The 22,860-nt window shown below is 37.5% G+C and overlaps 1 protein-coding gene across 3 annotated transcripts in view; it reads right to left on the bottom strand.

The window, feature by feature from the left end:
• CDK14 (cyclin dependent kinase 14) overlaps positions 1–22,860 on the bottom strand; it is a 546,012-nt gene that overhangs the window by 364,377 nt on the left and 158,775 nt on the right. For all 3 annotated transcript variants that reach the window (XM_034667605.1, XM_034667608.1, XM_034667609.1), the window contains one exon: positions 9,306–9,385. In XM_034667605.1, coding sequence (XP_034523496.1) covers positions 9,306–9,385 — 80 coding nt within the window. The remainder of the gene's footprint in view (positions 1–9,305; positions 9,386–22,860) is intronic.

Below are 22,860 nucleotides of genomic sequence, written 5' to 3'. Positions count from 1 at the left end.
TCTCACTGGCTGTCTATCTCTCTGTCAAATAAATAAATAAATAATCTTTAAAAAAAAAAAGATTTAATGACGTTTAGTAAATCTACAGTTTTACAGCCATTACAACTCAGATTTCTCAAATCATAAAAACAACCTAGCACAGGAACAAATTCAGTTCACCAGTGGGTGACAGTTTATAGTCAATCCCCACTCCCAGCTCCAGCCCCACGCAACCATGGATCTCTGCTTTCCATCTTCATAGATTGGCTCCTTCTGGGAATTTTATGTATATACAACCAGGCTTATGTAACCAAGCATAATGTTTTTGGGGTCCAAACGTTTGAAGCATGTTATCAGTAGTTAGCTTCTTTTTATTGCTATATGGATATTCAAGGTTTTGTTTATTAATTCAATAGTTGATGGACATTCAGACTGTTTCCTGATTTTGGCTATTCAGCATGGTAATGTTAGAAACATTCATGTATATGTCTTTGTGTAGAACTATGTTTTCCTTTCTCCTGGGGATACCCAGGAGTGGGAACAGTGGGTAGTGTGGTAATTTCATATTCAACTTTTAACATCTGTTAAAATGTTTTCCAAAGTGGCTGTCCCATTTGATAGTCCCATCAGCAAAGTATGAGGGTTCCAGTTGCTCCACATCCTTTTCAACAATTGGTATTGTTGGTCTTTTTGATTACAGTCATTACATTGGGTACACAGTCACATCTCACCATGGTGTTAATTTTCATTTAGTTCATGACAACTTCGAGCATCACTTCATGGGCTTATTAGCTACTGGTATGTCTTTTTTGGTGAAATTATACTCAAACTGTTTTCCCATTTAAAAATTTGGAGGAGGTCTTCTATTGTTGAGTTTTGGACTTTTTTTATGTAATTTAGATACTTTGGATATAAATCTTTTATCAGATATATTACTTGAGAATATTTTCTAATTTGTGGGTGATCTGAAAATGTCTAACTTTCATTTTTGAAGGACATTTTTTGTTACATGTGGAATTTTTGGTTTACAGGTTGTTTTGTTTTGTTTTTAAGCATTTCGAATATGTCATTACATTGCCTCCTGCCTCCTCTGGCTTAGCTAAAGGGTTAGATCTTAGACATATGTTTTTTTTCCTCTAAATGTAATGAGTTGCTTTACTCCTGTTGCTTTCAAGATTTTCTCTTTGTCTCTGTCTTTCGGAAACAAACTTAGACTACGACAGGTGTAAGTTCTGATCTTTTTATGTTCCTCCTAATGGGGGTCATTTATCTTCTCGAATTAATAGATTAATTCCATTTTCCAACAATTTAGTACGTTTTTAGCAATTATTCCTTCAAATATGTTTTTGCCCTTCTCTCTGTCTCCTCTAAGACTATCAAGTTCCTTTCCAATATACATGACCTATCTATTTTTAATGAATATTAGAATTAATGAATATTATTTCCCTACATTAAAGGATTTACCTTAATCTAGAGCTTGAAGATAAATGACACTAAATTTTGTCCGTGGTCACGACATTGGTCATGAATTAATTACTGTGCATAATTTGTCATTCTTTGACAATTTCTATCAATAGATCATACATAGATCAACAATACAACTTCAAATACTGAGAAGTAACAGAGGTGCCAATGGATTGAATTTTTATACAACAACTTATAGTAGTAATGATAATAATATCAAGACAAGCAATTTATATGTAGATTATGGACTCTCAACTTTTTTAGATTAGAAATTTGGAAGAGAAGAAAGTACGGTCTTTGAAACAAACACTTCAGTTCAAAGACCCCAGTTAAAATCCTAATTTAGCTGTTTACTAGTAAATTGTGTGATAAGACAATTTATTATCTCCAGGCCCCAATTACCACCTCCTAATACAGAGATATTCATACCTATACATAACATAAGAATATAGGGAGAATTAAATGAGGTAGCATTTTTAAAAGGTAAGCATAAGAGATACTGAAAAAGTCTTTGGAAATTTTTAGCCAATTATAAACACCTTCAGATTAGAACTTGTTGCATAATCCTAAAAATATTTTAAACATAAATGTATCATAGCTCAATTTATATTTCCAATAAAATATTTATATTTCCAAATAAAATTGGAAATCTCTATTTCCAAATAAAATAGAAAATGTAACATAAAACTTTTTACAAACTTAAAGGGGACAAAAAATAAGTTACTTTATTAAAAAACTTCATCCTTTAAAATTAAAGACGTGCAAAGGAAAATATGTGATTTTCAGTTTTTAAAGTCACATGATCTAACAGCTTGCAAATTTTTTGTTGATATCAATTGGCAGACACCCATCATATTATTCATATTTACAAAGAATAACAATTTTGGCAATTTACATAAGCTTACTTAAAATCAAAGTCTAGACTCATGGATTTTTAACTTCTATTTAAAGAAAAACTTGTCTGTCGATTGTCAAATGTTCTGAAGCAATTCATATTAATTTTTTCAGTGACAGACATAAAGGATTATTATTAGAGGGTTTGAAAGAAATATTTTAAGCATAATAAATGTGCATCACATTAGAGCATATGTGTATGAAGCATACTGATGATACAATTAAGGATCCTTTATCCAGGTAATGATTAATGCTGGTACTATTATTTTAATTGTGAAGCTATAAGATCATATAGTCCAAACCCCTTCATTAGAAAGATGAAGAAACTACAGATTAAATATGTTAAGTGACTCGCTTATGCTCATGTAGCTAGTGGCATAGTCTTCACTAACACTCAACATTTTCCAACTTGCTCTAGGGTGATTTCCCAACTTCACCTCTCTGCTTAGCAGCCTGAAAAGAATCCATATACAGCTTTGATCATAGAGGTTTCTGTCTCAACAGTGATGCAATATAGTAGAATAACACTAAAGGATTTGGAGTTTATTCACTCACTCTGTCACTCACTCAACATGGACTGAATGACCATCAGGCATCAGGCATTGGCCCGGGTACTGGATAGAAGACCCAAATTTGCCATTTATTTGTATGACTTTGGACAAAAAGCTCTTTAGAGCTCAGCTTCTTAATTACTAAAATGAAGATAATATCAACCTTCCTCACAAAGTTGAAAGACGAGATCATGTACTTGGAAGCGTGGGGTGAGGTCCCCAATTTAGGTACAACTGATGGGTTATCTAAATTGCACCACCATATAAACAATTACCACATGAAGGCCAGATCTCAAACTTAACATGATCAGGACTGAACTTATTATCTTTCCCTTCCTATAACCTCCCCTACCCTGTAGTGGCTTTCTTATTATTGGTTTCACTATCTATCTATTAATGAATGCCAAAATCCTGGAATATTCTCAAGATCTCCATATCCCCTTTTCTCCCCATTTCTAGCAAGCTCCATGTCCAGTCAAACACCAAGACCTACGAGATATCCCTCTTAAGTCCTTCCCAAACACGCGCATCTCCTGTTTCCCCCCATTGTCAAGGCCTTTTTACAGAGCTCGTCATTTTATGCCCTAAGTACTTCAATATCTTTTAGTCCCTCTAAACTAGCTGCATAACCTGAACTGAAAATAGGGAGATTCAGTAAAGATTTGCATGTGTAAGGGTGAGACTCCTCACAACCTCTGTCTCTTACTCAATGCCCAAAATGTGGACAGCAAACTTAAATCCTCCAGACAAGAGATTAAATAATCCTTCTCTACAGAAACTTAAAGCCTCTTCCCAAGAAAAGACCCCCACATAGTGACAACTGAGGGCTGTGGGGAAAAACAACTGGTTAGCCCACTCCAGTCACCCTACAACAAAGCCCATGAGCCAACATTCCCTACGCAAGGACCCAGAGCTTCCGGTCAGCACATCACTCTTGAATATGAGCTGACAATAAAGATCTCCAAGCAGCTAAGAGATACTTCCAAAAAGAAAGAGAATGAAACAGATAAACAGAAACAATAAAAAACAGACAATACAGAAAAAAATTTCAAAGGTATGATATATTTATTAAGGAGATATGAGACAATAACTCTTGATCTTTTGAGAGGTTTCGAGTCTACCATCTAAATCTTCTGAACTTTTAATCTTTGTTAATATATTTTTATTTCCAAGAAATATTCATGTTTCTTTGATTATTTCTATTTGTGGCCTCATGCTTATATTTAATGAATGGAACAGCCCAACAATCCTATCAGGTTAGTAGTATTTTTATCCTCCTTTTATAGGTGGGAAAGTTAAGGTACAAAAAGTTTAAGAGGTTTGCTCAAAATCATACCCTTAGGAATGGAGGCCAAATTTCAATCCAGGCATTTGGCCTTCACAGCCCTGGCTCTTAATGACAAGGTGTGACTCTTGCTGGTCATTTATCTGGTTGGTTCAAATCAACTGTAAGAGTCTAACATGTAGCCTGAGCACTACCAGCACACAACTGAGAAACACAGGTTCAATCTCAGGACCCCACGATCGTGCCCTGAGCTGAAGGCAGACACCCCATCCATGCCTGTCATTTTAAAACAGTAGTAATGAGGGACTCAGAAGAGCATGTAACTCTTGATCTCAGGGTTGTGAGTTTAAGCCCCACACTGAGTGCAGAGATTACAATAAATAAATAAATAAATAAATAAATAAATAAATAAATAAAATTAAATAAAAAAAATAAAAATATAGAACTAATGAAAATGCACACCTTACAGGGTTTTATGGGGACTAAATGAGAGGAGGCCCTGGCAGTGTATGTATAGTGTGTAAGCACATACTAAATATTGTTCATTGATACTATTACTATTTTAATTTTAAATTGTTCTCTATTAGAGTATTTAGATTGCTCTTTAACATAACTCTTGCCTAAGAAAACGATCAGGTATTCAAAAATTCACAAAAGACAATAATGGGCTCCCTTCTATTCTTTCTCTGGGCAAATCTTAGCCAAAAAAACTGTTGAACATCTAGAATATAGTTCACAGAACAAGAATACAGACACCTTGAAGTTGTTTATAAAGATGGGATCTCAGGGTCGCGAGATCAAGACACATGTTGGGCTCAGTGTGGAGTCTGCTTGTCCTTCTCCCTCTGCTCCTCTCTCCACTTGTATCCGCACTCTCTCTCTCTCACACACACACACAAATAAATAAATAAATAAAATCTTAAAAAAAAAAAAAAGATGGGATATCCTAAGAAACTTCATATACTCATTTTCAAACCATCCCAGTATCACCTAACTCTATCCTTACCATCAAAAACCATGAAGATATCATACGAGAATAAAAAATAGAAAAGCTGACCCACAGCACTGCTGCTTAATTTCTCTAAGCTGCCATCAAAAATAGAATGAGTCTCAAAGCACCTGAACTCGAATTAAGCCAGTAAGCACTCTAGTTCTGAGATAAAATTCAAAGTACATCTCTGGACATAAATCCAGGTAAGATTAGAGCTGCTGACAAATATTTCTACTTTAGGTGAAAATTATGTGTTAAAATCTAAATTCCCAGGTAAGCTTCTAAGTGGCAAGCTGCCACTTGAAAACTACTTTACTGCTTTCCTCCTTTGAAATCTTCCTGCTGCTGACATTTTGTGAATGAGGAAATTGACCCAAACAGCAGAAAAGAGGCAAACTCAAATTAAAGTGCTTCATCTCAATTGAGCAAGCCATGCTACACCCTCATCAACGCAAAGATTTTAAAACGTAAAAATGCAAAAATGAACATATCCCAAACATCACCCACCCCCAATCCTAAATATTTCAAACTCTAGCACCAGATACACAGAGCAGTTATTTTGCATGAATTATTATTAACAGCTAAAGGGAGCTATGGTGCTAGCTTTTGCTTCCACACATATAGAGCAGAAAAATGAGATTAAGACTATGAGAGGTGGGAATGAGAAGGTAAGACAGGAGTAAATAACCAAAACTGACCCAAAGTTTAATTCCTCTTCTTACTATTTGGTCACACATCCAATAAAAATCACCGAGAAGTCAGATTTTATTATTAGGAAACCTCAAAATACTTTATTCAACGGACAACACAGTGCCATTTTGTGATCTGCTCCTCCAGGCCTCAACAATTCTTGCAGCATTCCCTGATCTTCAGGGTATTCAAAACTCTGAGCTTGAAGACCCCATGGGAAATCTAAAACTACAACACAGAGGGAGATGGTTCCAGAGATATGGCATAAACCAACTCGTGTTTTCTGCAACCAGAGTTACGGAGGTCTCAACCCATGAGGAGGTGTTATAGACTGAATTGTGTCCCCCAAAATTCATATGTTGAAGTCCTAACCCCAGCACCTGAGCATGTGACCATACTTGAAGATAGGGGGTTTTCAGAGGTAATTAGGTTAAACTGAGATCATTAAAGTGGGCCCTAATCCAATATGACTGGTGTCCTTACAAGAAGAGGAAAATGGACACAAGTACAGAGGGAAGATGATATGAACACACAGGGAGAAGATGGCCATCTACAAGCCAAAGAGAAAGGCTTGAAACAGATCCTTCCTTCATGGCCCTCTGAAGCAGGACCCCAACATCTTACCTCAGACTTCCAGCCTCCAGAACTATGACACAATAAATTTCTGTTATTTAAGCCACTCGACCTGTGGTACTTTGTTACAGGGGCCCTAGCAAAGTAATATAAGTGACTTGCCTTATGTTGTCTGGTAGGTGATGGAAAACAGAGCCAGAATCAAACCCAACTTTCCAGACTCTAATATCCATGGGGCTTTCCACCTCCCTACACTCCCTTCCAATTTAACTCCCTGTTTTGCTCAAAGTCCTCTGCTACAAAAATCTTATACTTACTTGACTTGTTAAGGACCATGCTAAATATACACTGTTTATGCTGACCTCTCATGAGCTCTACTCCCACGTCGCCAAGAAGACATTTTCATATAGATGTATCACAAATTCAGAAAGTCTAAAACCCAAATCCACTACTCCACAGAGTTAGTATGACACCATGATGGAGCTTAAGAAAGTCTAGGTACAAGACCCAATGCCTTGGACAAGTCATCTATCCTCTCTAAGCATCAATTCCATACTCCTAACAGATTCTACAAGCAGCATAAACTCTGTACAAAAACCCTTTGAAGGGCTCATGTGAAGATTATAGTAGATAACCGTTGTGAACTATAAAGTGTTAAAAGCAACACAAATTATTTCTCTCTCTGGCACCATTTTTCTACTCATTCAAACTCAAAATCATTTATGTTTTCCTCCCATATAATCTAGAACCAGTAATTCACCTTGCTCTGGCATTTCTTTCTCTACAAATCATTTTTTGTCACTGCTTTCTAATAAATCCAGGTCCTCGTAATTTCAAACCTGCATGACTTTGAATGACTGATTTATCAGCTTCCAGGTTCCTCCTCATCTAATCTATATCATATCCTAATATCAGATTTATCTTCCTGATACACTCAGCTCAAAAGTCTTCAGAGGCTCCCTAACCCACAGAACAAGGTCCCAGCCACAGAGGCCCACATTCTCTGACAAGACTGCCTCGCAGGGCCTATTCCCAAGTTTATCTCAAGGCTTACCTTGTGCCCAAGGGCCTTGCCTCATACCCAGGCAGTATGAACAGATCATCAACAACTTCAATTTGACCCTACTTGTTTCTCCCCTTGAACCTCCCACTGATGAGTCCAACTGTCACACCCGGATCCTCTAATACCATTACAAACTTCCTCTGAACCTTGAACTGAGGCTGGCATGAACAGAACAGCAAGGGCATGTTGGTAAACTGCAGTGTACACCCCACATGTTAGGGAGCGTGCCTGCTGCCCAGTTTCTTTTTCCTTCCACTTCTCTCTTGGCCCAGCATGTCTTTGCCCCTTTCCTACTCCCTAGGACTCAGGGTCTTCCAAAATCAAATTCAATAGCACTTCACCTTGCCTCCCTCCAGAGCTCAATGGGAACCACACTGCTCCATCTCAGCCAGTGGTTTCCAATCCCATCAGACTGAGCAACCTCTTTATATAACAAATATTTTATAAAGACACCTTTACAAAACATTTTCAGCTAAGTAGGAATGAGGGAAACCAAACGGAAGTGGTAGGAAAAGGAGAATGAGAAATGAGAAAGTGAAAGCAGAAAGGGGGCCTCTCAAAAACAAATGTAAATCCTAATGATAGTTGTGAGAAACAAATCAGACCAGTGACAGACTACATTTAATTCCTCAATACCTTAATGATATTATTGCAGTAAATCACTCAAAGTTATCTTATTGTGGACCAGCTATAGTTACTTCAATGCCAAGATAATTTGTAATTTCAAAAATCTAGTGGAGGGAGTATAATGCTAAGTGAAATAAGTCGGTTGGAGAAAGACAAATACCATATGATTGCACTCATATGTGGGATTCAAGGGGGAAAAAAAAAACCAACAAAAAAACAAAGCAACCCAAAAAACACACTCTTAACTACAGAGAACAAACTGATCGTTACCAGAGGGGAGGTGGGTAGGGGGATGGGTGAAATAGGTGAAGGGGATTAAGAGTACACTTATCATGATGAGCACTGAGTAATGTATAGAATTGTTGAATCACTACATTGTTGTATACCTGAAACTAATATAACAATGTATTAACTATACTGGCATTAAAATTTTCAAAACAATGTAGTGGAGGGAAAGCTATTAATACTAAAAGTTGTGAAACTGAACTGAAAAGTTCCCACTAACAAAAAGATATTTTATTCTCTTGGAGTAGAGAAACTATGCAGAAATACAGCAAAATATAAAGCAATTTTATTTTAGAAAAAATTAAAAACAAACATGTAATAACCTATTTTGTAGGAGGAATTTTTAGAAAAATGACCAAATGAAAGAAAATATTACAAGATAAATGATGCTAATATACAAAGAGTATCTATAAATCAGTAAGAAAGACCAACAGAAAAAATAATAAAGGGCAGGAAAAAAGAAATCAAAAAAGAAGAAATATAAATGACTAATAAGATAGCATGGCCCACTATGTGTAAGGACTTTTCTTAAAAATCATGAATATAAAGTAATGCTAGATTAATGTGTACCTTAGAAACCCTACAAACAAAACCAGGCATATAAAATTCCTCAGTCAGCTTTAGTCTCATCAATACACAGCAGGTTTCCCCCATAAACACACAAACCTGAGTATACAGCAGGGTTGTCTTATTTTACTTAACATGACTCCATATGATTGCAAGAGATACTGATTTTTAAATTTCAGTTTACGCTTTCCAACGAGATATAGCCATATAATTTACAAACTCTGCATACGCAGAGGTGAGTAATATTTAAATAGCTACAGGCATGATGTAAACACAAAAGCAAAGATAACAAGAAAATGCTTACCTTCCCTGATAGCTGTAAAAGAAAATGCTTACCTTCCCTGATAGCTGTAAAAGGCGTACCTTCTTCTTCTTGCAGCCTGATCACCTTCAGGGCTACCAACTTCCCATTTACTCTGGCAGAAACGAAAGAAAAGATGAGAAGTGAGTCCGTGAAAATATGTTCCCGTTATGGCTCTAATTCCCTTACAATTTATATTTTATGCATTTTTGCACTGAAAATGTCAGTGACTCAATTATGCCACCACAACAAGATTAATTTCAGTAAGGCTGGGAATTTTATATCATCATCATAAATATTCACATTTTAAATATTCACATTTAAAATATTCACACTTGCCTTGTCCAAGATTTATCTGAAGTTTTCTATGATTCACTCTATGTTCCTTCCAGAATGAAACTAGTGCTTAACAAAATCACCACGCTTGATCAATTATTCTCAGATTAATTAGAAATCAAGAAGTCAAAATAACTCTTTCCCTTAGTTTTTCCAATAGCTCCTTCATTTCCTTGGCTAAAATGTCTTCATCTTCAGTCTTAAGCTGAGGTCATTCAATCCCCACGGTCAGAAACTCAACACTCAGACTTCTCTCCTCTCCTCCCTTTTCTTTCTCTCTCTCTATATCACCCATTCCTCCCTTTCTCATTTTTTTTTTACTAGAGCCTCCTAAAATTATATTTGGTCTGATTGTGTCTTATGATACATAGAGCATATCATCAAAATAAAAGTTATGAATGTTTTAGATTACACAAGACCTATCCAAAGCAGATGGTTCTTCCAGACGCATTCTAAATGTGTATCGGCTCTAATTAAAAGTCAGATCGCACTTGGCAGATAACTTTTTTATCCAGTCAATTCTGTTAACAAAAACATGACAATCTACATTGGTCTTCTAGGTGAATGCTCTTCTTTACCTTTGCTAGGCCTAGCAGCATCTTTTGCTAATAAGAATTGATAAAACAAGCAAACATTACAAATGTAAAAGGTGCAGGAAGGCATTTGATGAAAAGTAATTCTCCCTGCTATGCTCCTTCAGCCACCCAGCTCCCACCCTGTGAGGTCATTGGTTACCACTATTCATATATACTTACACACACACACGGTAGTATGCTAGACAGAGTACACTGTATATTGTTTGTACCTTAATAAATGTGGTGACTTCCTCATAAATTCATAGAGAAAACTTTCTAATGCTTTTGAAAGACCACAGGGCACTCCTTTGTATAAGTGTACTATACTTCATTTAATCCCAGTCTTCTACTGATGGTCATTTAGCATGTTCCCAATTTTTTGCTACTAGACAACAGTGATGGCGATAAATATTTTTGGACATATAACTTCATTCACGTAAAAAAAAAATCTGTAAGATAAATTCCTAAAAGTGGCATTGCAAGATCAAAATGTATGCGCATATCTAAATTCCAATTCTGATGAATAGTGGGAAATTATCTGACATGGAGGTTGTACCAACTTACACTTCCTATACAGCAAATGTAAGAGCTCCTGTGAGCCCTTTCACCTATAATATGTTATCAACCACTGACTTTGCCAATCTGACAGATAAAAATGGTTTCTCATTGCAATTTAAATCACAATCACAAATCTTCAGAGCTTATGGAACCAGCAAACAAGAACTCATGTGATCCAGGGACTCCAGTGCCTGAGTCTGAAATAAAGAATGAGAATGTCTCTTTTTAAGAACTGCATCCAATTGGTCTGGTTTTGCTCAAAAACTGCCACAGACACAAAACTTGAAAGTCCAAGGAATTCAGCACAGCCCAACCATCCTAGTGGCATTCCTCATCACACTAATTGCTCCAAGACTCTGTTGGTTACCCTAATGGGATAAGGACATCTGATTAGAAAGCTCCACAATGTGCCATCTTCTCAAGGTCAGGAGTTATTTTTCCTTGTCTTTCAGCTGGGATGACAGGCCGACTGCTTTTCTGCTCTGCACCCCTTCTCTCCTCAGTACTTTACCTTGATTCTTCCACTCCTGATTGTGCTCTAGATACCCAGGTGCAGGCAAAAAAACTGATATGCGCATGGAGTTCAACTGGAGACTGTACCTTGTGCTCTCACTTTGTCCTTTATGACTAAGGGGGGCCACTGGCGGGGCTTGGGGCTGCGATGCAGTCAGTGCTGACATCTGCATGGATTTTTCTCAGCCCAGTTGAGCTCATCATTGGCTCCCCAGGGGAGGCAGTAACTGATTCCAGGAACTGCTTGGAACTTTCCCCACATTTACAGATATTTTCCCCTCACCCATAAAAAAATACACACAACCTTCTTCCCACAAAGCTTTTCTACTTCCCTTGAGATCATAACTTATATGCACCATGAACTGAATTCTAGAATACAGGGAATTCATGTTTTTGAAAGTCATATACTGAAAATACTCTCAGACCATGAAGCGTAATACATTCCTCTATAATATACTAAAAGGAGAGAAACCTTCAACTGAACCAACGCTTACTCTTTAAATGCAACTAGAGGTAGAACATCTTTAAGTAATTTCATATACTAATGTGCATTATTTTTGTGGTGAAAAATTTTTTTAACATGTTTACTACAGTAACTGCATAAAAAGTACAAGATCCAGATTAATGGAATTCTGATTCTGAAGCATCATTCTCCATGAATTGAAACTCCAAGCATTAATTTCTTATAGTTACGATAATCATAACAGCTAGAAACATTGAGTTTTATGTATTATATTACATAACACTAAAAATTTCCTTAAAATTTATACTAGACTATTAGCTCTGGGAGTGAAGGAACTCTTTGTTTTGTTAACTGTTATGTGCCCAGTGCCTGAAACTACTTGGTATAGAGTAGGCTCTCAAAAACTTTATTGAATGAATATTGGTAATGTTAATATACTGATAATTCCTTTCTTATACCTAAAAGGTAACTCAGGAATAAAGTTTAGGGGAGCGACCTAGGCAGCAAAGCATCTGCCTTCGACTCAGGTCATGATCCCAGGGGCCTGGGATTGAGCCCCACATCAGGCTCCCTGCTCAGTGGGGAGTCTGCTTCTCCCTCTCTCTCTGCTGCTCCCCCTGCTTATAACTCTCTCGCTTGCATGTGCTATCTCTCTCAAATAAATAATTTTTTTAAAAAAAGAATAAAATATAATAATTGCTGCTTTCAAAAGTTTCAGAAATCTCAGATTTTTTTTTTAAGATTTTATTTATTCATTTGACAGCGAGAGAGACAGCCAGCAAGAGAGGGAACACAAGTAGGGGAGTGAGAGAGGAAGAAGCAGGCTCCGACTGGAGGAGCCTGACGTGGGGCTCGATCCCAGAACGCCAGTATCACCCTGAGCCAAAGGCAGACGCTTAAGGACTGAGCCACCCAGGCGCCCCCAGAAATCTCACATTTTAATAAAGTTTTCGGTATCCTCTTTCATGTTCGGTTTAAGTATTCATTGTCCTTTTTCAAATTAAATGCGTAGCCTCTTTGATTCTGACAAATGCACATGTGGATATGGCAACTTTTCATTTCCTTAAAGTTTTAGAGTTTATAGAATGCTTTGTTAATTAACCCTTTTGCACCCAACAGCCATGTTTCTAAAACCCCACTATCCTTTAATTATCTGTCTCTAGACCACTAATCAGTATCTCCCTCTTCTTCAACTGCTTTAGTGGTCTCCCACTAGGAATCGTATTGATTATCAAATTGCTCTTTAACCTTAGAGTCATTGCGACTTTCTCTTTTCTTAATTAGTTTTTCTCTACATGTCTAGACATTCACCAATTACTGAACCCTTCAGTTCTAAAGCCTAGGAAAAATGTTAAGTTACTTGCTCCACTTTTGGAAAAAATACCTTTGGGAAAAAATAACATTACCAACTTTCTAATGTTCTACCGTTGATGCATATGTTTTTATAAACTTTAGCATAGAATGAAATACTTGAAATTCCAAGTTACTAACTCGTAACAAAATGTCATTTTTTAAAAGACATCAAAAGAAGATATCTGTTATTTTATAAAAATAACATAGAATAACACAGAAAAGATGTTTATATCTAGTAACTACCTTTTGTAGTTTAAACTATTTTATTAAAGATCCAAAACATACACTCCAAATATTGATTTAAGTTCTTTATTATAATTACAAAATTCCAATTGAATCAATAAATTAGAGCTGTTTACAGGAAAACACTGAAGATTCCTCTTTAACAAGTCTCATTAATCAAATCAAAAGCTAATGAATAGAAGGCAATCAAGGCTTGATTGGCAATGAAGACATTAATTCAGGTGATTAACATAGTAAAAAAAAAAACTTTTAATTGTGTTAATAATATTACAGAACACTCTACCAGAGGTATTGCCAGGTTTTACCCAATTGTCCTAAGCTATTTAAGGAGCTGTTTTAATTTCAGAGATTCTTTACTATTCTCTAATTCTTCAACAACTCACTTGGCCAAGCTGACTTCAGGCCCAGGGATGAGTGAGTCATCCTTTAGTCTGCTGGTCACACAGGAAGAGCTGTCAAAGACAGGATGAGGAAGAGGCAGGGGAATGCCCAAGCACAGAGCTATCCACACACAGAAACATAGGGATACAGGGTATCCTGGCAGAGCCATGTTCAAGTGGATCCAGCTTTCAAACTGGTTCTAACCACAAATCCAAATCTCTACAAACTTTCAGAAACTCTGCAGTTTTGTATGCCCTACATTTGTAAATAATAAAGTTCTCCTGTGAGAGTAAAACAAGAAGATCTAGGAGTTTTGAATAAGGAACACAGCCTGTTCATTTTTTCATGCATCTGTTCATTTGTTCATTCAACATTTGTGAAATCTATAAAGGAAAATGCCCCATTAAGGGTAAAATTTCCAGGTTCAAAAGATGATGCACAGGGGCGCCTGGGTGGCACAGCGGTTAAGCGTCTGCCTTCGGCTCAGGGCGTGATCCCGGTGTTATGGGATCGAGCCCCACATCAGGCTCCTCCTCTGGGAGCCTGCTTCTTCCTCTCCCACTCCCCCTGCTTGTGTTCCCTCTCTCGCTGGCTGTCTCTATCTCTGTCGAATAAAAAAAAAAAAAAATCTTTAAAAAGATGCACAGAAAGAATTTCCTTACGAGCAAAAACTCTCAAAGGAAAGCCCAAAGGTTTTCTATTCCATTAGTTACTTCAAATTCATAGGATAATTTAGTACAATAAAACAAAATTACAAATACTATCTAGGTCATCTTTGAAAACAGCGTCCATGTGCTAACACCTAGAAGAAATTATATCTAGAGGATGCAAAGGAAATTAAGGCAATATACTTAAAAGAAATTTAATATACTCTGGAAAATTTAATATATTCTGCCTCTCTTCCATTATGACTTTGTCTCAAGAGAAACTGCTAGGAAATAATACCAAGTGCAGACAGATACAATGCTTGTTTCCTTACTGTGTTTGTCTAGAAGCAATAGAAGTAAACGTAGATACTACTGAGGAAGTGACAATGGCAAACTGGAGCATATCAAGGACGATATGTTGGGCTGAATTTTTAAATTTTCAGTAAAGTCATTAAAAATATTTTAAAGGTACTATTAATAGTGTTTCTTTTATTAATTTCCTCTTAAGACACTGGCTAAAGTGCTGACTTACTGTATTACATACATATCTCAAAAATGTAAAACTTAACTAAACACTTGGTCTTGCTATCTCCATCTAAATTCAATTTTTATTCAGATGTAAATGAGAAATCATCTCAGTACTATTAAATCTTTGCAATTCTGCAATATCCTAAAAGTGCTATTTACTGTATTTTATTCTGGAAAAATAAATTAGAATTTCAAAGTAAGTTGCCAGTAATCATACTTCATGCTAATCTTTATCAATACAGAGAGAAGATGACTAATAAAATCCAAAGATTAAAAAGAGAATAGTGGGGGCGTCTGGGCGGGTCAGTCCTTAAGCGTCTGCATTCGGCTCAGGGTATAATCCCAGGGTCCTGGGATCCAGCCCCCGCATCGGGCTCCCTGCTCCACTGGGAGCCTGCTTCTTCCTCTCCCACTCCCCTTGCTTGTGTTCCCTCTCTCACTGGCTGTCTCTCTCTCTCTCTCTGTTAAATAAATAAATAAAATTAAAAAAAAAAAAGAAAAAAGTAAAATGGCTATTTATTAGAATAGGACTAAATGCAAAAAGTCTGAGAATGTAATGCAATGAGAAGTCTGTTCAATGGACAATTATAACCTTTTATAAAAAGAAATAATTGCTAATAAAGCATAATTCATCATTGCCAATGTTTCATCAAATGTACAAACTCATGATACTCTGAACCAAATTTAGAGTGATAATATTGTTCATGGGAGAAAACAATAATTACATTCCAACAATTTTAAACCAGCCAACTCTGCACCTTCCCAAAAATAAAATCTGTCAACAAAGCATTTGAGAGTCACTACCTTGCAAGCAGAAGTGACCTCAATAATCATTCAGGTTCCCAAGCAAAAAGACCCTCACTGATTTGATTGTTTATCCTTGTCCCCTCACTTCCGGGAACAAAGCAGCCCCTCAAAAGACTTGATGGAACTCAACTCCCCTAAATTACTCCAAATTTTTTGGTTCTTATGTTGAGCCAAAATTTGATTCCTGTAACTTCTACTCTCTGATTCAAGTTCTGAATCCACAAAGACTAAACCAAATGCTCTTTCGTAAGACAGTCTGTCTCATAATTATTATAAGTTTTAATATCCTGCCCCTAAATCAACAAATTGAGAGACAGTGATTCCGTGCTCAGGATAAAGGATGAACAACAGAGACATAGTCCTTGCACTTAGGTCTCACCAAAGAGACAGACAAGTGTCAAAGAGAAACAAGAGGTTCTCACTCGTCCAAGATGGAACAATTTAAGCATCACTAAACTAATATGTGTGATTGAAAGCTATCAAACATGTTTAATTCAATAAGTTTATAATGCAAAAACAAAAAAAAAAAACAAACTCAGGAGTCGTATTTGGAGGGTAATACAAAACCATATCATTACTTCCAGAACAGCTGAAAAGAATATATCAAGCATTTACCTTCCCTCTTCATATACTTTCATATACACTGTCCTTCACTCTAACAAGATAGTTGATATATGGAAGTTTCTCTTTATAGATGTACTGCATATAACAAATGAAGAAGGAATGATAGAATATGAGTTACACCATTCTTAACCATCATCACTTAATGGATTATTAATGGTTGCTAAAATCACAAAACGAGGCTACCAGATAGTGTGCACCTCCCAATGGAAGCACACGTCCCCTCCTATGGAACGAACCCAACCCGAATCGGACCAAGTCTCAGTCTAACTGCCTATTTTAAGGAGATAAGGTATCAAGTTAAATGATACCATTGGGATACAATCAGAAAAATCTAGACTATAGGAAATTCTATAGGAAAAATGAACCTGTTTCTTCAACAAATAAATTTCAAGGAAAAAAGGGGGAGGAACCCATAGACTAAGAGAGTTGGAACAACCAGGCAGATGGAGCAACCATACAAAATCTCAGGCAGAGAACATGATGTGTTAAACAAAAATACAAGGAAAGAGTGACTGGAGCTTCTTGTTGTTGTTGGGGCGGGGAGGGGGGTGTCGAGAGTTAGGGAGGCACCTGGGAGAACCAGATCATGGACATCCTTGAGAGCTGCAGAAAATATTTAAATAAAAGGAGAGGAGAGGAGAGGAGAGGAGAGGAGAGGAGAGGAGAGGAGAGAAGAGGAGAGGACAGAAAAAGGACGAACTGTATGCATTTGTGCCAATACACATGGAAGGGCCCTTGATGTTGCATAACTATTATTTTATGTGTACATAGTCAGCTGTCTCTTTTATTCTCTAGGGCAGGTATTTCAAACTTTCACTACTACTCACCACACAAACCCTCCTTGAATTTTCCTTCCATGTGGAAAGAGTGTTTTATGGTGCACTGGAAAGAGCAAACATATTGGCTGCAATGTACGACCTTAGCCAAGTTTCNATGATTAAATTATGTGTCTGCAGCTCCCTCACGATGGTATAGAGAATGGCCTGAAGGAGCACAAGGGTGGGAGCAGGAAGGGAGGGCAGGAAGTTGTTGCAGGGTCCCCGGGAAAGATGGTGGCTGCAAAAAAACAGTGTTTGGTAACAGCAGTGGGAAAAAAGAAAAGGACATTCTGAAGACAGAATCAACAACCTGTCAGGATAAATTGGATTGGGCATAGGGAATGTTGTAAAAGATGATTTCAAATGTTCTGATTTTGGTGTTGGGTGGATGCGGGTAACACTCACTGAACTGAGGGAAACTTAGGAAGAGGAGACTCAGACAGAGAACCAGAGTCCTGTTTCAGAGGATCTTAGCCTGGAAGCATCCCCAGTGGAGACACAAAGTAAGCATTGGTATTTGTGGATCTGGATCTCAGTGCAAAAATCTAGGCTAGACATAAAAACTTGTGAGTCATTTGGAGGACTTCAAGAGAAGTAATAAGCTCAAGAGAGAGCCAGTTTTTGTTAAAGCAGGAGTTAAGAAAAAATTCAGAAAAAAGCAGAGAATATGTTTGTTGATCAGAGGATGCTGTTCTAGATCTAGAAGACACAGGAAGATCCCGAAGGACAGGGGAAAGGGACAGTGTAAAAGATATAGTGAGAAATAGGGGGGTGAGGTCAGAGAGAGAGCAGATGATCCGCGTCGTTATCCCTTGGGTGGAGCCTGTGGTAAACAGCGATGAGCAGAGGAGATTCCATCCTGACCGTCTCTTGGAAGCAGGCAGAACAGGGGTGCTGTTGTGGCCGCCCCTGAGGATTAGGCAAGGCATGGAGGGGGCTGGGGCCAGCCTCTGCAGCTGTGCACAGATTTAGGTGCTGGTTACCTACTAGAATCACTGGACAGCTTTGAAATGTATCTTGGCCTGGCCCTGCCCCTGATGTAACTGGCGGTAGGGTGGGGTCCTAAACATCTGCATTTTTTAAAACACCCTGGGGTGTTGAGAACCACTCTGTTAAGCCTTCAGATTCCTACATCAACTCTCATTGCCTCTCTTCCTTTGTCTGGTCTGGAACACGTCCAAGTCTCCTTTTCTACAATAAACATCCAAAAATACTCAGCTATTTGAAATAGCTGACTGGCCCTCAGTGTTAGCTGCAAGCTTTTGGGAAGTCCCAGCTGATTAGCCCCTTTTGAAATGCGGTTGTCAGGGTGGACGCACTACCAGATGTGGTCTGATAAGCACTGAGTGGACTGGGACAGTACCCTGCCCCGTTCGAGAAACCGAACCTGTACTACTTTGGCCTACGCGGGCTTTAAACTGTGATAGTCGCAAAATATAAACTCAAACTAATCTTACCAACAACGAAAACCCCTGAGTTTTCTTCAGGGGCCCTGCGATCACACCACGTCTAACTTGCCCTATGCCTAATAATTCACTTTCTAAGCACAATTTCAGGAGTTTGATTTATCCCGAATAAAATTCCAACTTATCAGCAGCAACCAACTGCTCATGCCTCTCAAGTATGCTCTACATTCCAATCCTGTGTCTGATGGGCACTGTCTACCCAGCCTTCTCTGAAAGTGTCTTAATCTGAGGTAGGAATGAAAACACTGAACAGGAAGAGGTCCAAGGCTATGCCCTTTGACACCACACTCTTGACTTCTACCCTATCCACCTTTCTGGAGACCTGGCTTCATTCATTGTCCTTTCTTCCTTTTTCTCTCTCCTCCCTCATCTTTTCACTTTCAACCTCTCCAATCCAGTCCTTCATTTCTGCGGCCCCTCCTTCCCAGACCATGACACTGACCATCTACCGCTACCACTGGACTGTACTAGAAAATTTGCATCTGGCACATAATTAGGCCTCAGTGGTGAAGAAATGGGCCTGCCTTTTATCCTGTAAAAGAGGTACAAGAAACCCTACTACTCTTAGGCTCCTTAATCAGCCTGTTGTAAACCCACCACCAGCAACATGTTGCATAGCACTCAACTTACCTATCAGAACATAAACAGGAACCTTTACCCACATTTGAAAAACAAACAAATATACAATATCTACAGGGTTCTGCTGGTCCACTAGCTTAACAATCTGATCAGAAAAATGAATTAAGGTTATTTAGGGATAACACAATATTTATGAATTCTTAGATCACTATTTTGCTTTCTAACTACTCAGAAATTTTCTGCCTGACGATCTGTCCTAAAATGTTCCGCTGGGGAGAGGGAATGAGAAGGGCATGCAGAGAGAAAGTCGGTCACACCATTTCCCCTGGATGTGGTTCACAGAACTCGTCTTCTGCGAATACGTGGACTTCTCAAGGCTGCTAATGCCTTGCCAATTTTTCATCATTCCTCAAGGATGACTGACAGTGATGGGACAATCTCAACCCTAATTTCTTTAAAATTCTGAAACAATCATTTTAAGTCTCAAATCAGAACTCCTTAGAGAACCACAGTACTCTCAAACTTCCCCCAGACATCTGATAATTTAATTCACTCTTATATTTGTACTGCGTTTTGGTGCCAGAAGCTCGCTTGCTTTGGTAGCAGTGATGTAAGCAAAACAGAAGGGGAGTAACTGCACTCATTCTCTAGCACCTTTCTACCCCAGTGGCATCTTCTGTGTGTCAACTTCAAACCTTAGCCTTTCTTGGGTTTCTGATGCTTCCTCTCCTTCCCTCACTGAACAGCATTGTACTGTGATTATCTGGTCTGTGTTGGTTTGGTTTTGAGAGACCTTTACCATCCATTTGGATACATTAATCTTCTGGGGTTTTAGGGCAATGCACTGGACACTTCTCGGTAGTCTTCCGGAATACCTCCAGACACAAGAAACCATTTTTGGATAGAGCAAAAATCACATGCACACAGCCTTTGAGAAGGTAACTAGACAGAGAAGAAAGAAGACAGTATCAAGCAACTAAAATGCAAGATGGACAAATGTTAAGTTGCTTTAAAAAAAAAAAAAGGTAAGGCAAAGGAGTCAAAGACAAGGAACGGAAGAATTGTTCACATATGAAAAAAAAAGGGCACAAAAAAGATGCCAAGGACACTTACAGATGTAAAGGTAGTTGGTTACACATATTCCTGAAATTACTAGAGAGGGGCATGTTTATTTAAGGAGATGGGAGGGTTTCATTAAAAAATAAGTAAAATGTAGTTTGAGTTTTTAGAAATTGTTTTTCACACGTAGTGAGATTTGAAATTCACTGTGTTAAAATATTTCTACAAATTTTTCTCTATAACATACAATTTATGTCCCTAAACATACAACACCCAGATGTGCCCACATGCACTGAAACCTAAGAATGAAGGGATGGCGTGAAGGTTGAGAAAAAAGAAGAAGTTAGGTTTTTCCCTAGTCCCACTTTCAAGCACACTTGGCTGGGGAAGCATATTACTGCAGTCCTTGAAAAGGCAGCATTTTACATTTCTAGAGAAATCAAATTTTCTCTTTCTGAGGTCAAGTTGCCACTTCAAATAGATTTTTATCTTTCAGAAGCTTTTTTTCCATAGAAAATGCTTCAAAAAGCAGAAAAGAAATGGATATACTTTTTGATGATAATATCATTTTTCCCTATCTTGGATGACTTATTATTTTCTAGCTAATGCTTTACATACTGTATCTCATACTATATCTAAATATAAAAATCAAATCCATTCATTCATAATTTTTTTTTTATAAAGTCTAACTACGGCATCACAATCAGAGTGAGTCATTACACGAGCTGGGATTAAAGAAGAGAATAAAGTCTGATGTTCCACCTTAGAACATTTCAAGCTTCTCAGTGCAAAGATATGTTTAAACCATATGTTCCCATTTCTCTAACAGAGTCAGAAATGGTCCCCGTTCTCTAGTTGAGGCACACATGGTCAGCACCGTTAAGAGGGAAGTCAGGCCTCCACTCCCAGGAAAAAAGTGTCTCCAAAGAAGTTAAATGAGATGCACCAAAAAGCACATCATTGATTCACCACAAGGCTATAAGGAATCCCCAAATACTCATTGCCAAGTAGTGTTAACCACAGAAATCTTGCATTTTCCATTCAAACGTAGCCATACGAAGTTAAGTGAAGTTTGGAACAGCAGGATAAAACAATTAAAGCAGCCCTGGAGAGCCATTAAGGCAGGGGTATTCAGAGTTCAGACCATTTTCTACCCATTCTAATAAGGAGATACACACACACACACACACGTCCAGTTTATGTTACAACCAGGATAACAACTTGGTTTTTTTGGGGGGGAGGGGGTTGGTGGAAATGGCCCATGGAGAACCAACAAAGATAATTATTATAAATACACAGTAGCTTGGTTAAAAGACTAAGACTTCTATCAAGTCAAGAGGATTATGAGTGATTTTTATTTTCTTCATTAAATTGGATTACTGTCATAATTATAGAAAATGTGTCACTGTTAAATATCTTTGAAATGAAATTTTAAAACAATATCAAGCAAAGCCAAATTTATCTAGTTTGAATGAAGTCTTTTATGACAAAAAGGATTGGAGAACAATGCTCAGGCATCATGAATTACTAAATCTAAAAGACTATTACTCTCCTAAAAATAAAAGTGGCACTACAATGGACTGCTGTAAAGGCAAGCAGGGTGTCAATGTAAAAAATGACTCAATTAAACATAAAGTTGAAAACAACCCACCTACACATGGTGAGGCTCAGGCTCTGTATTAATTCATGTTTTACTAACGAGCTGATTAGATAAGGACTTTATAAAAATTATGTAGAATTGATATAATAAGATCTATGCTTAGTATTACTTCCAAAACCTAGCAATAGAGCCAGGGTACAAATTAACCTGATCTGGAATCCAATGGTTTATACAGCCAGTAGGCTTAAGATCATTGTCTTTAAGTCAAAAATAGCACTTGCACCGAATATCACTATTGTTAAAGCACCTACAGTGTGACAGGCCCTGGGCCAAGGACTTCATTTACAATGTCTCATTTAATCCCTATAACAAATTTGTGTGATCGATACTACTGTCATCTCCACTTTATAAAGAAACCAAGGCACAGTTCCAAATCATACAACCAGAAGAGGCGGTTTCAGAATTGTCAGAGGTTGGACTTTGGAACCCATACTCATAAATTCTCTGTGGGGTAACAATAATTACAGCGTGAACCACAGAAGAAAGGTATGTGAGGCACATTCTCACACTCCTACATTCAACAAAGGCATTCTGTTTACATCAGCATATATTTTTTTCAGACACTTGTGATCAAATTACTTACCGTCAAAGCAATATTTTTGTCAATGTTACTGTCAAAGCTTAGTTTTTTCTAAAAATTTTTTACAAACCTTAAAACAGATCAATATATTTTAGAATTGCATTAATAAGTTTTACCTGAATTGTAAAAGTAACACATTTATGGCAAAATGGTTGGCAATTACACAAAAAAAAATTGTATCAACAATAATCCCATTATTCAGAGGTAAATCTTTCAACGTTTGTGTATCTTCTAGACCTTTTTCCTCTGTGCAGATTTTTTTTAAATGGTTTCCCACTTTTGTATTTGGTCATTTACTTTTTTGTTGTGGTTTAATAATATATCTTTTTACTGGATGAGCTGATATAAAATCCAGGAAGCCTCAAGTTCAAATGAGCTCATACTTTCCTTTTAAGGAAAA

Source organism: Ailuropoda melanoleuca, chromosome 1, assembly GCF_002007445.2.
Source record: "Ailuropoda melanoleuca isolate Jingjing chromosome 1, ASM200744v2, whole genome shotgun sequence".
Classification (NCBI taxonomy): domain Eukaryota; kingdom Metazoa; phylum Chordata; class Mammalia; order Carnivora; family Ursidae; genus Ailuropoda; species Ailuropoda melanoleuca.
The sequence above is the reverse complement of the archived record's forward strand: the minus strand, read 5'-3'. Positions and strand labels throughout refer to the sequence as shown.